This window comes from Eurosta solidaginis, chromosome 2 (assembly GCF_040869045.1).
Source record: "Eurosta solidaginis isolate ZX-2024a chromosome 2, ASM4086904v1, whole genome shotgun sequence".
In the NCBI taxonomy this organism is placed as follows: domain Eukaryota; kingdom Metazoa; phylum Arthropoda; class Insecta; order Diptera; family Tephritidae; genus Eurosta; species Eurosta solidaginis.
Genome location: NC_090320.1, coordinates 153,626,752 through 153,643,616, shown reverse-complemented (window position 1 = coordinate 153,643,616; position 16,865 = coordinate 153,626,752). Strand labels below are relative to the sequence as shown.

Below are 16,865 nucleotides of genomic sequence, written 5' to 3'. Positions count from 1 at the left end.
GCAAGGGATTTGAGGATTTTATTACGGCTCTGAATTCTTGGAACAATTGCGGTTGCGTGCGCACCAAAATGTAGATCCTGATCAAACGTCACACCCAAGATTTTGGGGTGTAGGACAGTCGGTAGCGTAGTGCCATCGACGTGGATGTTCAATATGGTCGACATTTGGGGCGTCCATGTTGTAAATAAGGTCGCGGAAGATTTAGTCGGTGACAATGTCAGGTTTCGCGAGGTGAAAAAGCTGGAGAGATCAGGGAGATAGCCGTTTATTTTATTGCATAGCTCATCGGTCTTTGGGCCTGTGCCTGTGGCCATTATTGTGCAGTCATCGGCGTAGGAAACGATTGTGACTCCTTCCGGTGGTGAAGGTAGCTTAGATATGTAGAAATTAAACAAAAGCGGGGATAGGACACCACCCTGTGGCACCCCTTGTTTAATTCTCCTTTGTTTTGATGTTTCGTTTCTGAATTGCACCGATGCCTGCCTACCACCCAGAGAATTTGCGGTCCACCTTTTAAGACATGGGGGAAGGGTGGACCCTTCCAGGTCTTGCAGTAATGAGCCATGGTTGACCGTATCAAAAGCTTTTGATAGGTCTAACGCTACGAGTACTGTTCTATGGTGGGGATATTGATTCAAACCGCAATTTATCTGGGTGCTAATGACATTTAGCGCGGAGGTAGTGCTATGGAGTTTTCTGAAGCTATGCTGATGAGGGGCTAGCTGCAAATGTGCTTGGAAATAAGGGAGCAAAATGGCTTCAAGCGTCTTTGCCACTGGCGATAGGAGAGATATCGGACGATATGACTCACCTACGTTAGCTGGTTTCCCAGGCTTTAGTAGCGGGACCACCTTGGCCATTTTCCATTTCTCGGGTATGACAAAGGTGGAAAGAGACAGTTTGAAGACATGTGCCAAATATTTGAAACCCTCTTTCCCTAGGTTTTTAAGCATCGGCATGGCTATGCCGTCTGGGCCCACTGCTTTGGATGGTTTAGCGCGACCAATGGCGTCCTCAACCTCTCTAGCGGTGATGGTAATTGGTGACGCGCTGAGTTTGTGTTTATGTGCGTGTCTATTGGCTCTCCGTCTATCTTTGTCGACCGTAGGATGCATTATATATTGTCGGCAGAAAGCGCTCGCGCATTTTTTCGCATCCGACAGCACCTTATCGCCAAAGGCGATGGAAACTTTGTCTTTGTGCTTAGTCGGATTCGATAGGGACTTTACGGTGGACCAAAGTTTACCTACACCGGTAGAGAGGTTACAACCTCTTAGGTGCTCTTCCCATTTCGCCCGCTTGTGTTCGTCCACAAGCAATCTGATGCGTTGGTTTATATCCCTTATTTGGGGGTCGCCTGGATCGAGCTGTCTTATAAGGTCGCGTTCCCTCGCTAAGCTCGCGGCCTCCGCCGGGAAGTGGGGCCGGATTTCGGGAATTCTCCCGGCGGGAATGAAATGTGCCGAGGCGGATTCAATGACCTTACGGAAGGCACGCTCCCCTTGGCGGGCATCAGTCGGGATAGGGAGGGCAGCAAAGCTGCTGTCTGTTGCAGATTTATATTCTTCCCACTTTCCTTTTTTGAAGTTTATGAAAGTGCGTTTTTCGGTGACGATGAAGTCGGCGGTACGCTCGAACGAAATAAGTATGGGCAGGTGGTCGGATGCCAATGTTACCATCGGCTGCCAGTTGACGCAGTTTACGAGTTCTGCGCTCACGATTGAGATATCTGGCGAGCTATGACAGCTTCCTACCATACGTGTGGGGGCGTCTCCGTTTATTGTGCAGAACGTCGTTTCGTCTATTTGATCCGCCAACATCTCACCCCTACTGTCCGCCCGCAAGTTTGAATGCCATAGGTCGTGATGGGCATTGAAATCGCCTAAGATAATGGGATTGTTGCCAGTGAGTAAGGCCTCGATATTAGGGCGGTATCCACTGGGGCAACAGGTGACAGGAGGGATGTAGATGTTGATGATTTCTAGATTTGCATCGCCTGACCGGACAGATAGGCCTTGACGTTCTAAGACATTGTCACTGCGGTCGATGCCAGGATCAAATATATGATATTGCACAGAGTGGTGTATAATAAACGCGAGGCCGCCTCCATTTCCGCTCTCGCGGTCTTTCCTGTGGACATTATAACCAGAGCAGGTCTGCAATGCAGATCTTGCTGTGAGTTTAGTCTCTTGAATCGCAGCAATGCGGATGTTGTGCCGCTTCATGAAATCGACTATCTCCGTAATCTTCCCAGTTAGTCCATTACAGTTGAACTGCAGAATTCTGAAGTGCATGGGGGGTGACGCCGCCACTCTAGGGGTAAGTGAGGGGTGACTACGCCTAGGTTGTGGAAGGCCAGGACGCAATTGCTGTTGTGGCCTTGGGACTGGGCGCCCTTGGGCAAGCATTGGGGTACCCTGATGATTTGGGTTTGCGACCTGGCAACATGGCGCGATGAAACCCGTCGGGGGGTTGCCGTCGCAGAGACCAGAACATCTAGGAAAGTGGCACCACCCAAGGCAGGAGCTGCATTGAGCGGATGTCGCAAACCTATATATTCTGTGCTGGCAGACGGTGCAAACGGAGGCAGGGACTAAGAGTCTGTTTCCCTGACCTGCACGATTTCTGCCAGAAAAGAGGGGGGGGGGGGAGAAGAAGACGGGGGCAGGGGCTGATGCTCAGCATTGCAACCAGCTCTACTACGAAGGTAGTAGTTATGAGTGGTATCAGCTGTTTGAGTTGTTGGCGCCGTGGGGCGCGAGCAGCAGCGGGTACTTGTTGTGGCTTGCTGAGCAGCGAAGCTGCTGGAAGGTAGTGGGGATACGCTTAGGCGTAGACTACGGGACGCCCTTGGGCGTGAGCAGCATGGAGCCACAATAGATTTATAAAAGTTACGTGGACGTTGGGTTTTGGGATCAAGCCCAGAACAACCTGTCCGATGCAACCATCCCTTGCACGAGACACACTGAACAGAGTATGACCGTCCTAAAAAGATTCTTTTCTGGCAAATGCAGCAAAACCATTTCTCATGACCGGGGTCAGGAGACGGACCCGGATTGGGTTCGATACCTTCCCGGAGTAAGAGAATATGTAGCAGTCCTGCTGCAAGGAGCTGCTGGGAGGATGACAATTTGTGGGAGGGACGAAACAAATTAAATGGGGTCACACTGAAATGACAGTCCTTGGTCGGGAAAAATCCCGAGTCGCTCCGGTACATAGAACCGACTGCCTTGAAATCAGAGAGTATAAAAAGGCAGCAAATGTAGAGGCGCTGGAATTCAGTTTGAGTTGAGCTATTAAGCAGTTATTGATTAAGCACGCTATCTGGCGGGCAATAGTAGAGTTTCATTTGAACTATCAATCAGTTTGGTTGTTAAGCAAGCTAGTTGCAAAGTATAAGTGTTATTGTGAAGTACTTTAATAAAGGCCATTTTTCCATTATTCAATATTGGAGTTATTTATTCAACAGTTTAGTGATTCGAACTTAGCAGAAGGGCAAATAAAAGGATTTGCAAGTAAAATCGTTACAATATATATAATTTTTTATTTATATTTTTTGAATTTAGGTGATAGGCGAACTTATAGCTATGTGGTAGGACTTTCTAGCAGCGCGAACCCGAATTGGAATGATTTTCTGTTTTTGGCTAAGTTAGTGCCTCGAATACTTCATAACGTTAATCGTGTTTGTTATATATATGGAGATCCCGTACAATACCAAATTACTGACATAACACATACTTCTCTGAACAACTACGTGCTCAACCAATTAAGAGAAGCGGATGCAGTAGCAAATGAAGTAACGAAATATGCTTATGTTTTGACGGCTTATATTCGATACCTTCCAGCGGCAATTTTAACGAAAATGAGCTTAAAATTCCTTACTTTTCATATATGTTAGCTTTAAAACTTAGCTGAAATGATATTAATACTCACTTTGAAAATTTCTCTATCAGCAATGCAAATTTTTCTTTAACGTAAAATACTCTAACAGCTTACATTTTACTTCCTTTATTTCTAACCAGCTTTAATTATGTATGCGCTTAAAAGCTTTAATCAGAAAGCAGTGGGCTGTAATGATATAAGGCAACATAAATTCCGTATAACAATATTATGAGTGTCGAAATATATTTTTATTGGACCAGGTCCGTCTGTGCGTCCGCCCGCCGTTGGCGTACTTCACATTCAGCCCGATTCTAAGTACTCTGAATGAATTACTGCCACAGCAGCGTCAAGAGAGGATTATAAGAAGGAGACTGCGGGTTAACACAAATCCGCTGCAGTTGCCTTCTTCCATTCAGTAAATCAATTTTCTGACAGCCATGTTGAGTTCAACTCCACTTTCGTCAAATGCTGCACCAAATTTGCTAAGAGCTCTTCATTTGCTTAGGTATGTATATCGACCTATCCTAATAAAAAGGTCGTATCTTAAAGGTTTTATTAAAAAGGACGTGTCCCACGAGCCTGGTTGAAAAGGTTGTAATTGAAATAAGAAAATGTTTGACGGAAGAGATATGAACTTAATTTAGTTTAATTACTGTTCACAATTCGCTATCTCCTTAAAATGCCAAGCTATACTACAGAAGACACATGAATCTACATATATTCTGGTTTACCAATTCATGTGTTTAGCGAATTGTATGTAAAAAGCAAATAAATTAAGTTTAACTCAAAGCTTTTTGACAATAAATGAACTTTTTACTTCCAACCCTTTAAACTGGTATCCTGAGATACGACTTCATGAACGACTTCGCTCAGAAACGACCTTATTAACAGAATGTCTGAGATACATCCTTCTCAACAAAACTTTTAAATTACGACCCTTCTATTAGGATAGGTCGATATATTTTTCAACTTAAAATAAAGACAATCTCGCCGTGGTGTGATGGTAGCTTGCTGCGTCTACCACGCCGAAGTTTCTTGGTTCACGGGAAAGGCAACATCAAAATTTTAGAAACAAGATTTTTCAATTAGAGGACAATTTTTCTAAGCGGGGTCGCCATTAGGCAGTGTTGGGCAAGCACTCCGAATGTATTTTAGCCATGAAAAGCTCTCAGTAGAAACTCATCTGCCTTGCAGATGCCGTTCGGATTCGGCATGAAACAAGTAGGTCCCGTCCCGTCAATTTCTAGGAAAAGTTAAAAAGAGTACGACGCAAATTGGAAGAGAAGTCCGGCCTAAAGTCTCTTCGGAGGTTATAGCGCCTTACATTTATTTTGATTTTATGGTATGAATTAATATTCATTCTAGCACTTTGTACAAATACTTTGATGCCGTCCCTTTAATTAAACAAGTTAATAATTCCTTTTTCTCCTTTTCTTCCTTAACTGGCTTTCCGTTTTTCAAATATTGTTGAGAGTAGTGAAAAAAATGAGAAGGGAGAAGGGAAAAACCTCGCAAGGAATTTTTGTTTAGATTTTGGTTGATTTTTAGCTATTTAAAACATAGATGTCAAAACGTATTTTGCTCGCCTGAAAAACTGGGTTTTTGCTGATAGATGGTATTGAATATAAGCCGAAAGTTTATGTATGCAATAACATATAAATTATTATTTTTAGATAATTATTCAGGCAGGTCTGCACAAAAAAATTTCGCAAATACCAATAGTGTTGATTCCCGTACATTTCGATAGAGACCCAACCAATCGTATTCCCTCATGTTGCAGATCAATTGTCTTAAGACCCTTTTTAACAAATGACTTCATGACAGGGGTGCCGGTTATACCGGGGTCGGTTCAACTCCCCACACAGGTAAGAACATTTTAATTAAGAAACTTAATTCACACCAGCAATGTTTATAATGGTCTTTGTATGTATTATTCCGTTTTTATATATACATATGTATAAATTGAATATACAAGCATATACGGCAGGCGATGTAGTGCCTACGTTTGCAGTCCCCCTTCTTCCTATCACTCTTTTTGTAATTCTCTTCTAATTTCTCTTCAATTTATCGTTTTTATTATTTTTCTCCTGTTATTCCCTATATCTGCATACCCTTCCTATTCTATTTCTCTCCCACTCCCTCTACTACCAAATTTTTATTATGGAATATATGGATATACCAAGTATTTTTATTATTTTTCTCCTCTTATTCCCTTATCTCTATACCCTTCCCATTCTACTTCTCTCCCGCTTCCACTACCTCTCTTAACTAATTTTTTTAAACTCTATACAGATTAATACTATATGTAGAATAAATAGCATATATTATTAGTAGCATATTTTATTCAACATTTTATAGAATTATAAAATCTTCACATAACGATTTTCGTATTTCATTGCTCGGAAGAAGTGAAAACTGAAACTAAACAACAAAAACGCCTCCTTATATAAACTCAAAAATTTCGTTAATTCTATCAAATTCAAAACCTTCTATGCATGGCGGAACGATACAAGGTGGCAGCACGGGACAGCCGATTATAAACTTTTTTTTATATGATTTGATATATCAACTTCCGGCGCAGTACGATTTTGACATTTGTCCATCGAATTTATAAAAACAAAGTACATGAAACTTTTATTTATGTTTGTAGGTGTGTCACCATGCGGCCACCTTGTATCGTTCTGCCATACTTCTATGTTAAAATATTTAAGTACTGCGTCAGTGGATTCGTCCAGAACGTAAAAAGCAAAACCTCCTTTGTTAAAATATCTGGGTACGGCGTCAGTAGATTCTTCGTTCGAACGGGTTGCCTTTCTGTCCGAAGTGTATGTTCCTACATTCGGTCGTCCTGACATAGCATTCCTCTCATGGATTCCGCTACCGCCGACAAACAACCTGCACCCCCATGTTCCCCTACTTTCTCTACTTCATATCGGTCGTTACCAAATTTTTCCTAAACTATATATGGTCCGAAATTATTTTGCCTTTAATTTAAGGAACTGAGCTCGTTTAATTGCAACCAAATCATCTTTTTTATATTGCTCAACATTTTTTCGTTTCGAATTGAAATTCCTACGATTTTTGTTTTGTATTTTTTTTAATGTTTTCTCATTTCAAATCTGGAATCATTTGTACGCATATCAATACCGATATTTTATACGATGAATGATTTGTACTTCTTGTTTTCGTACTATTGACGAATTGTTGAACCTGATAAACATATCTATACCACTGATCTCGATGATTTAGTTTAGTTTATTAATAAATTTGTACAAGTGAGACGTAATGATAAATACCCTTAAAAGCAGTGCTGTTGCCACTGATCTGAATCGAATTTGCATTTTTGCAATTCAGTCCTCGCAGATGAGCCAGCGGGAGTGGTTGTCTTGTTAAAGACAAAATAACTACTCCGGCTAGCCAGCTGAGTGGAAGGGGCACTGTCATGGCGCGGGTCACCCTCCACCAGGGCTGGACGACGAGAGCGGTGTCTTCGGACTATTTTTCCCTCAGTCGCCCACCCTGGTGCTTGAGCGGCCCGCTGCCTCAATGACCACATGCCCCCTTCCCCCTCAGCTCGGGTTGCGTGGCAGGGGCGCCGTCATGGCGCGGGTTACCCTCCACCAGGGCTGGACGACGAGAGCGGTGTCTTCGGACTACTTTTCCCTCCGTCGCGCACCCTGGTGTTGAGCGGCCCACTGCCTCAATGACCCAAAGCATCCCTCCCCCCAGCTCTGGTTTAATAGGCTGGCCGGAGCGGTGGGACCACTCCCACTAGTTAGCTAGGGAGAGGACGGTGCGGCCGTGGCGTGAGTCAACCCTTGCTGCACCAGGACGACGAGAGTGGTGTCTTCGGGCTACTTTTCCCCCCGTCGCCCTGGTCTGGTAAGCAATGACCCGCTGCCAGAACGACCGCACGACCCCTCTCCATAGCTCTGGTTTCAGCCGTGAGCCGATGCGTGCGCACAGGGGCTATCGCTGTGCCGTCAAGGTGCACTTCTCCTCCGCGCACGGATCGACCCACGGTGTCTCGGCTGGTACAGCCCCGCCCCCTTACGCACCTTCTATTAGCGTGCAAGTAGGGAGGCGGGGGTGTCCAGCGGTGAAACCAGCACTAACCGAGTCCTCGCAGTTTTTCCCGCAGGTGACTGACCCCGCCGATTACCGAGCCTGCCGAAGACGTTCGATCAGCCCGATCCTGCCGAAGCCGACCGACCAACACAAGCCCGCTGGTACGCCCTCCTATCCCGCCCGGAACACGCAGCCGCTGTCCAGGTAAACCCCGTCGCCAGCCTATCTCCCCTCTCACCCCGGCCCTGGTACGCGCTCAGTAGCCCACCGCCGTTGCATCCGTCACACCGCTGCTACGACGACCGTTGGCCGTCTGCCATCCTACCGCCGTTAAGCCGCTGCATCCGTCACGCCGCTGCTACGAAGACCATTGGCCGTCTGCCATCCTACCGCCTTTAAGCTGCTGCATCCGTCACGCCACTGCTACACCAGCCACTGGCCGCTCGCCATCCTACCGCCGTTAAGCCGCTGCATCCGTCACGCCGCTGCTACGACGACCGTTGGCCGTCTGCCATCCTACCGCCGTTAAGCCGCTGCGTCCGTCCCGCCGCTGCTACACCAGCCACTGGCCGCTTGCCATCCTACCACCTTTACTCGACTCTGGATTAACTGAGCGTTACCCCAGCCTTAGACAAAACCCACCTCAGAAACTAACTGGCATCCCACACACAGCAGGTGAGTGCTTGCCTGAATTGTTTTCTAAAATATGCAGAGTGGCTGAGCACAAAACACCTCCATTGCGTGACGCATTTCGAGTGAGAGCTGTAAGATATAACAGCAGTAGTAATAACAAACAAAAGCAACCCGTCAATGCCAGTCCCATCATTGTTAAACTGTTCTCTGCAACTGACCGCAACCAACTCTTAAAATCGGTTGCTATGTTTTGCAAATCAAAAAAGAGATCACTCGCGCTGTCAGATATTGATTTGCCTGGATATGGATCAATTTTCTTGCATGAAAGTTTAACAAAAAAATTGCGAGAGGTGATGGCGCATACCTTAGAGCTAAGGCGTAAGAATCAGTTAGCGTCGGCCTTCTCGATGCGTGGAAAAGTGTTTGTTCGTCTTAAGCCAAGCGATGAGCCCAAATTAGTAAACAACAAAACCGAGGTTAATGCTCTTATTGGAAATAGAGTGCATACATAACACACAAATAAGCTAGTACTATAATACGTTTATATTGTTATACGTGGATACATTTTTGTATACCTTCTCTCTGTCTTATTTTCTTTATTTCTACATTTTTCTTTAATTTTTGGTTTGACTTTGTTTACTAAACATTTTTGGCAATTTTTGACAAATTTAGCAATGTCACGAGTCATGTTTTTCCAAAAGTATTTAGTACGAATCTTAAAATCTAAAGCTTTTTAACACCGCAATGACCGCCTGATACAGGGTCATTATGATAAATTGTCATGATTTTGGTTTTTGTATTTTTGGTGGTTAACCAAATATTTAGATATTTATTTTTTAATTTTTAATTTAGAAAATACTCAACTTTGTTTATTTAAAAGATGTTTTTTTGATAACTTCCAATATTTTCATTTTGAAATATTATACAAAATAAAATGATTTAAAAATAATTTATAAAAACTAAGTATATAACTAAAGTAGATAACCCTATATTTACTCCCCCTCCAGTGAAACGCAAATTTTATTTTTTAAATATTAATTTACAGTGTATATTACTTACTGTAAGAATTTTGTGTTGTAGTTTGAAAAACATTTGAATTGTATGTTAATTGCGTCTTTTGATGATTTGATGTACTTGATAACTGATTTTTAGTTGTTGTTATTGTTTACTTGTTGTATTAATATTTTATGTATATTAATATTTGGTTGTGTTATTTCTATGTTGTTTGAGAAATATTGTTATTTACCGTGATGTGATTGAAGAACCTAGGATGAGGTTGAATAATAGTAGATTGCAACTGTGTGTGCACAATTACTCAAAAATTAAAACTTGTATTATGCAGAATGTATGTTCAATATATAATTGTACTCTGCATAATGTATGTCCAAGTTGTTGATAAGGAATGAAAAGTTGATTCCTTTAATTGTTTGAGGGTGAAATTGTGGTTGATTTATATTATGTGAGTGAGCATAAATTGAGTTTTTTATATGATTTTAATTTCAATATGAAAGAATTGATATGTCAATAAAAATTATTTTAAGAAATCTTTTGAGATTTTTTAAAATTTATTATAGTATTTAGTTTGATTTAAAAAGTTTTAAGTTGTTTGTTATTTTTAATTGGAAATGAGATTGGTAAATAATGAATTTGAGTTTATATGTCTGTTGCTGTAAATTTACTTACATGTGTAAATGATATATATTTTTGAACTGGAGGAAAAGTGTATATAGCTAAAATATATTTAATGTAATTATAAAGTAGAACAGTCTAATAATTAAAGTATTTTATTATTTTATTATTTCACGATTTTGTGAAATGTAATATTTTTAAATAAAATTTTTATCTAAAGTTATAGAATCCATTAAAAAATATATATATTTTTGTAGATGATAAATTCATAAAAAGAAAATGGTTGACTAGTAGTGAAATTATTTATCTTTCATTGGTTTTATTTTTAAAATTGCACCATTTAATACTTTAATCACTGATGTCAATCTTAAATTGTTGTTTATATGTATGTAAAATTGCTCTTTGATATAGAATGAAATATGTTGTTGTTTGTTTTAGTGATTGTAGTTAACGTTAGCTCTTCATTCGAATTGGTTTTTTGAAATATACTTCTTGTTAATTCAATATAAACAATGCGTTGAATGATTAAAAATTATAGTGGTTTGGTTAATTATTAAAGGCATTTTTAGAACTCGATTTTCGGCAAGATGTAAACTTTCTGCGTTGTTAATATTTGTTTGTTTTCCTTTAATTTCTTTCTTTTGATTTTGATGCTTGATATAAATTTATTGTGCTGTAGGAATTTCCAGATTTTGTACAGGATCGTTGGTGGGATCGCCATTTATATTTGGTGGTTAACCAAATATTTAGATATTTATTTTTTAATTTTGAATTTAGAAAATACTCAACTTTATTTATTTAAAAGATGTTTTTTAGATAACTTCCAATATTTTCATTTTGAAATATTATACAAAATAAAATGATTTAAAAATAATTTATAAAAACAAAGTATATATAACTAAAGTAGATAACCCTATAGTATTGTCGTCTGTTATATTTTCTATTGGGTAGTATTTCTAACGTTTTTAAAATTTTATTTCCGCATTGTTTTAAATTTAAAATTGTACAATATTTAAAAAATATATCATCTTTTGGCCATTCAACTTTGTTAATATGGTGATTGTTAGCTACTGTTTGTAACTTCGAAAGTAACTCTCCTAAGTTTGTTATTTCGTTACCAATCTCGATATTAATTAGTTTGATCTTTTTACGTCGCATATGTGCGATTATATGCATTTTAGAAATTTGACTTTTATCATCATAAAAAATTGTGGTTCTTATACGCGGAAGTTTTTTCGAATAATTAAAGGAAAATTTGTCATAAACGTGTAAAGTAAGATGCTTTTCGATGTTTTTATCTGTTTTCTTGAGAACGTATTCATCGTTTTGTCGATTTGACATTGATCTTGTCTGTACTGCTAAAATTTGTTTGTTCGATTCTTTAATCTCATCGATTGTAATGCGCGATAGTGCATCAGCGCCAACTTTTGATTTACCCTTAATATACACAATAGTGAAATTATACTCAGCTAGTTCTAGTCTTATCCTTGAAAGTTTTGAAGATGGGTCTTTCATGTTGAATAAGTATACTAGAGGTCTATGGTCTGACTTTACAATAAAATGGGTACCATACACATATGGTCGAAATTGCTTTATTGCGAAATAAATAGCTAAAAGTTCCAATTCTATAATTGGTTTTTTCTGCTCTGTTTTACTAAATGCTCTAGAATCGAAACAAATTGGTAAATCACTACCTTGCTGTTCTTGACTTAAAATAGCGCCACATCCAGTTGTGGAGGCATCAACGGTAATTATGAATTGTTTAGTAAAATCTGGATATGAAAGTAACGCTGCTTTCAAAGATAAAAATGCTCTTTCACACTCAACATCCCATACAAATTCAACTCTTTTCCTGCTTAATCGATTCAGTGGCACTGCCAGAGACGCAAAATTAGGTATAAACCGTCTGTAATAGTTTGCAAACGCGAAGAATTTTCGTATCGCGTCTTTATCAGTCGGTTTTGTATACTTTTTAATTGCGTTTACTTTAGAGTCGTCTGGCAACAAACCTGGCTGAACATTTATGACCTAAAAATGTAACTTCTGGTCGTAAAAAGTTGCATTTACAACTTTTGAAAGATTTTTAATGTGGTGTGCTTCACTACAACCTATGACGATAATAGCCGTGTTTTTTAACACGCGTATATCCGTTTACGCTTAAACTTTATATTGACTGCTAAGAGACAAACTATAAATACACCTCTGAAATTGCTGCGCATAAATTTTGTCCTACTAAATTTCAATACGCATTATACTCAGATGTAACTGAAATATGTGTCTTTGTTTCACCCTGTACACTAATTCTATGTATTATATGTGTGTCCACAATTCATCGCAACTGATTCAGCTATATGTTATACCCTATGGCCATCAGAGCGTTGCGTCTCCGCTTTTCGGTACACCCTGTTGCTGTAGCTAGTTGTTTTACCACAGCCGCTAGATGGGTCTCCTAAGCATTATCTAAGCGAAGATAGGCGTTTTTTAACACGCGCAAACGAAACGTATACGCGCGTGTTAAAAAACACGGCTAATATCGTTGACGTATAAAAATGCGGCGTTGGGTGGTATACCCGAAAAAGCTATTGTCATCATTCGTGAGAATGAATTAGGTGCTATATTTAAGCCGAATGGAAGCACTTTCCATCTAAATGCTCCTCGGTCAGTGCTGAAAGAAGTAATGTCACGTGAGTCAGGATGCAAGGGGATTTGATGAAATCCAGAAAAAAGATCTAATGTGGAAAAATATTTTGCTCTACCGAGATTGTCTAAAATATCGTCGACTCTAGCTAGTAGAAATTTATCAGCAATGAGTTTTTTGTTTACTGCGCGAAAATCTACGCACATACGATATGCTTTTTGACCATTAGTGTCTTTCTTTGGGACTACAATCAAAGGACTATTGTAATTCGAATAACTGGGTTCAATCAAATCGTTGTCTAATAATTTATTTACTTGGCGATTTATTTCCTCGCGTTGAGAATATGGTAATCGATAGTTTTTAACATTTACCGGCTCGTTGTCGGTCAATCTTAATTTTTGCTCGTAGAAGTTGTTTAAAGTCATTTTGTCCGTGTCGAGAGCGAAAATGTCGGCATAATCTATGCAAAGGTCAATTAATTTGCTATGAGCATGTTCAGGTATTTGATTTTTTAAAATTGAAGTCAGTTTTTTCGTACGTTTGTCTTCTTTGTCTGTCTTGTTAATTGTATAAACATTATAGTTTGAAGGTTTTTCTGTCCGGATACTGTTTCCTTTCACATACTTTATATCATCCGATGTATTTATGACTTTAATTATTGGGTTACTGGAATTAACAATGCACCTAGCTGTGAAAACACCTTTTTCAATTTCCTGCGAGTCCACGAAAAGTGGCTCGTGTGAATTTCCTAAATCAAAAAGTCTGAATATTTCACATCTTGGAGGAATGATACAAATGTCGCTTTCTGTTCCGTGTAGGATTGGAATTGCAACTTTTCCATTACCTACCCAGAAGGAAATACTATTTCTTTCATAATTAATGATGCATTTGTTAAGTTTCAGAAAATCTTTACCCAGTATACCATCGGATGGAATATTAAAGTTTTCATTTACTACATGTAAAGTATGTTTAATCGAAAAGTTTTAAAAATTTAAATTTACGTTAATTGTACCTAAGGTTGAAACTGAATTTGAAGTGACACCGGTGATGTTAATAATGTCATTTGTATTTAATGAAATATTACTGTCTAGACATGATATTTTTATTAAAGAAATGGGTGCTTGAGTGTCTAATGAGAATGAACAAATTTTTTGTGACCCGTTAAGTTATATTTCAATGAAATCAGAGTAATTTAAATTTAAACAATAGATGCCTATTGGTGAGGGATGTTCGCTTACTGGCTTAGTTCTTCCTCCCCCAGTGTTCGCTCCTGAGGGGCGCTGGCGTTTAAAGCGCGAACGTTTGCGTTTCGACCTCTACCGTTTGAAGATCTTGAATTGTTGCTTCTATTGTTACTATTATTTGTATTTGAATTGGAATTTGTATTTGGACGCGTATTATTACTGTTGTTATTCTGGTATCTATTTCCGTTATAATTCCTATATCTTTCATTATTATTGCCGTTATAGTTGCTGTTGTATGCATATGAATTATTGTTTCTATAACCAGTATAGCCGCGGTTTGGGTAAAAACCTCGATAACTACCGCGTGAATTTCTGAATGTACTGTTACCACGTGATCGAAAAGCTAGAACCTGACGTTCAGTTACTTCGTTGTTTTGTTCTACAATTAATTTTGCTACTACGTCTTGCGGATCAGTAAATGCTGTTGAGGCTAAAATGGTTTTTACTAAATTTGATTTTGCATTTAGACGACACACGTTAACAGTTTGTTCGACTGCCATTTCATGAGCTTTCGCTTGAGTGATCCCTTCAATAATAATAAGAGACCGCTCAAGTGAGTCAGCTAAATCTTCAACTTTTTTGGCAAACTCTGTATAATTGTTACCGTTAACGTGCAACGCTGCAATTCTCCCTGCTACAACTTTCGAGTTGTCTGGTTTGATCCTATTTCGTAAAGCTGTTTTAATTTTATTGACTGAAGGTACTTCTGTTGGTATTGCTTCACGAGCTTTACCCTCTAATTTTGATTTTAAGAACGCTATAAAAGTATCAGTTAAATCTGCAGTAGCGAATTGTTCAAGTAATGCAATTTTGTCTATAAAAGAATCAAATGCTAGCGGATCACCACTGTAGTTTTCTCTAATAGAATTAGCACATGTGTTAATGAAAATTTTCTTTTCCTCAACTGTTGCCATGATTTGATCGTTAAAATCTGGAGCTGAATTAGCAGAAGGTGAGGCCACGTTTGTACTAATTGTATCGTTAAGATCTGATTTCAAAGTAAAAGAAGTTGAAGTTAGTTTTGCACTATTTGAATCATTAAGATTTGAATCTAAATTAGAAGTTGAATTTTTAATGGAAGAATTTTCGCAGCCTGGAAAATCTGCTGACAACGATAATTTATTTTCCTGTTTGGTGACTTTTTCGGTCGAAGATGAAGTTAAACTTTCGTAGCTTGAAGCTGATTTATCGGAATCGGATTCCGAATCTGAAGTTTTTCCCACTTGTTTACCACTTCTAACGTTGTACATATGAAATTAATGAAGCACTCGTTTGAATGTTGAATTTAAATTTGAAGCTGAAGTGTTGAAGTAAGAAGTAAGAAGATAAAATTTGAAAAGCTGAACTGATTTGCAGGTGAATAGTCACTACAGAAATATTTAACACTTTATTGGAAGAATTAATTGGAACTGCAGTATGCATATATTGCGATTATGTTGAAAGAACTGGTCCGCCATCCACATTACGTACCACCAAAATATTCTCCGCGCTGTTTTTCTTGTGTTACCATAAGAACAATTTAGGATATTAAAACAATTTAGGATATTGATGTACTGCTGCTTTCGGCTGTGGCACTCGCAGCAGGAAAAATTCCGGCTTGCAAGATTCTTCGTTTTGGTCTTTTCATTAAGGCAAATTCGCCATTTTGTGCACGTGGTGTGGCCCGATGTCACGGTCGCCATGTAAAGTGGCCTTTCGTGGCCACTTAATTTTTGGTGAAAGTAACCCCCTTTCCAAAATACAAACACATTCAATTCCACTATGAATTGTCCCACTATAGGGTTGAATTATATTTGACAAAGTTCAAATTCTTTTATTATATAATATGCACCAAAATGTAATTGGTAAGACACTTCAACTTATATTTTGTTCTTTTTAAGCAACTCACAATTCTGCCGTTCGGGCTCGTTTCTCTAAAATTAATGTCTATATAATTTTCATATTTTCTCCAGCCACACAAGCGCCGGGTTGCATTTACGCGACATCAGCTGATTTGTGCTTGAAGTGTTGAGTTTGTTTATGGTGCCGTCACAGGAATGGTTTTGAGGATTCCTTAGTTGATGTGGTTTGTGTTTCCGAAACCTGGTTCAGTCCCACTATTTCTGACGTTGTCTACAGCATTCCAAGCTACAGCCTTATTCGCCATGACAGGTGTAACCAACGAGGGGGTGGTGTTGCAATCTATTGCAAGTCATCGTTAAACTTGTTCTAGCTAAATCCCCATATAAAAAGCATATTAGTGTCGTGCGTATATAACCGCCGTAAGTGTTGTTCGTTAGATTCTTTTTTTATGGAAATATCAATGTTTATTATTGACTATGAATTTTATGTAATATGTTAATGTGAACCTCCTTTCAAATGACTCCTCTTCCCGTAAACTGAACGATCATGTAACTGCAGCAGGTCTTACCGTAGTTAATGAAGTAGCACCTACAAGATTTGCCCATAATGCAATTCTAAGTCTCTTAGATTTTTTTATAACTTCAAACCTTGACCATATTTTAAAATTCGACAAAATATTCTTTATTTCTGACCATTGTGGAGATTAAAACCACGTTTTTATTTTATAACAAAACTTTAAATTATATTTTTTAAAACGCCTAAAAGTATGCGTCAAATTCTCTTATTTTTCACAACAACAATGAAAATTTTTGAAAATTGAAAAATCAATATTGAAACTTAAAATATTGATAAAACATTTTAAAATTACAAAGTTCAAAATAACCTAAATACAAAGTTAAATAAAAATAATAAGAACCCTAGAACCATGA

At 38.8% G+C, this 16,865-nt stretch overlaps 1 protein-coding gene across 3 annotated transcripts in view; it reads left to right on the top strand.

The window, feature by feature from the left end:
* bur (GMP synthase burgundy) overlaps positions 1-16,865 on the top strand; it is a 707,220-nt gene that overhangs the window by 470,061 nt on the left and 220,294 nt on the right. For 2 of the 3 annotated variants that reach the window (XM_067766342.1, XM_067766341.1), the window contains 2 exons: positions 3,567-3,796; positions 5,556-5,747. The exons of the other annotated variant lie outside the window; for it this stretch is intronic. In XM_067766342.1, coding sequence (XP_067622443.1) covers positions 3,567-3,796; positions 5,556-5,747 — 422 coding nt within the window. The remainder of the gene's footprint in view (positions 1-3,566; positions 3,797-5,555; positions 5,748-16,865) is intronic. 3 annotated transcript variants of the gene reach the window in all.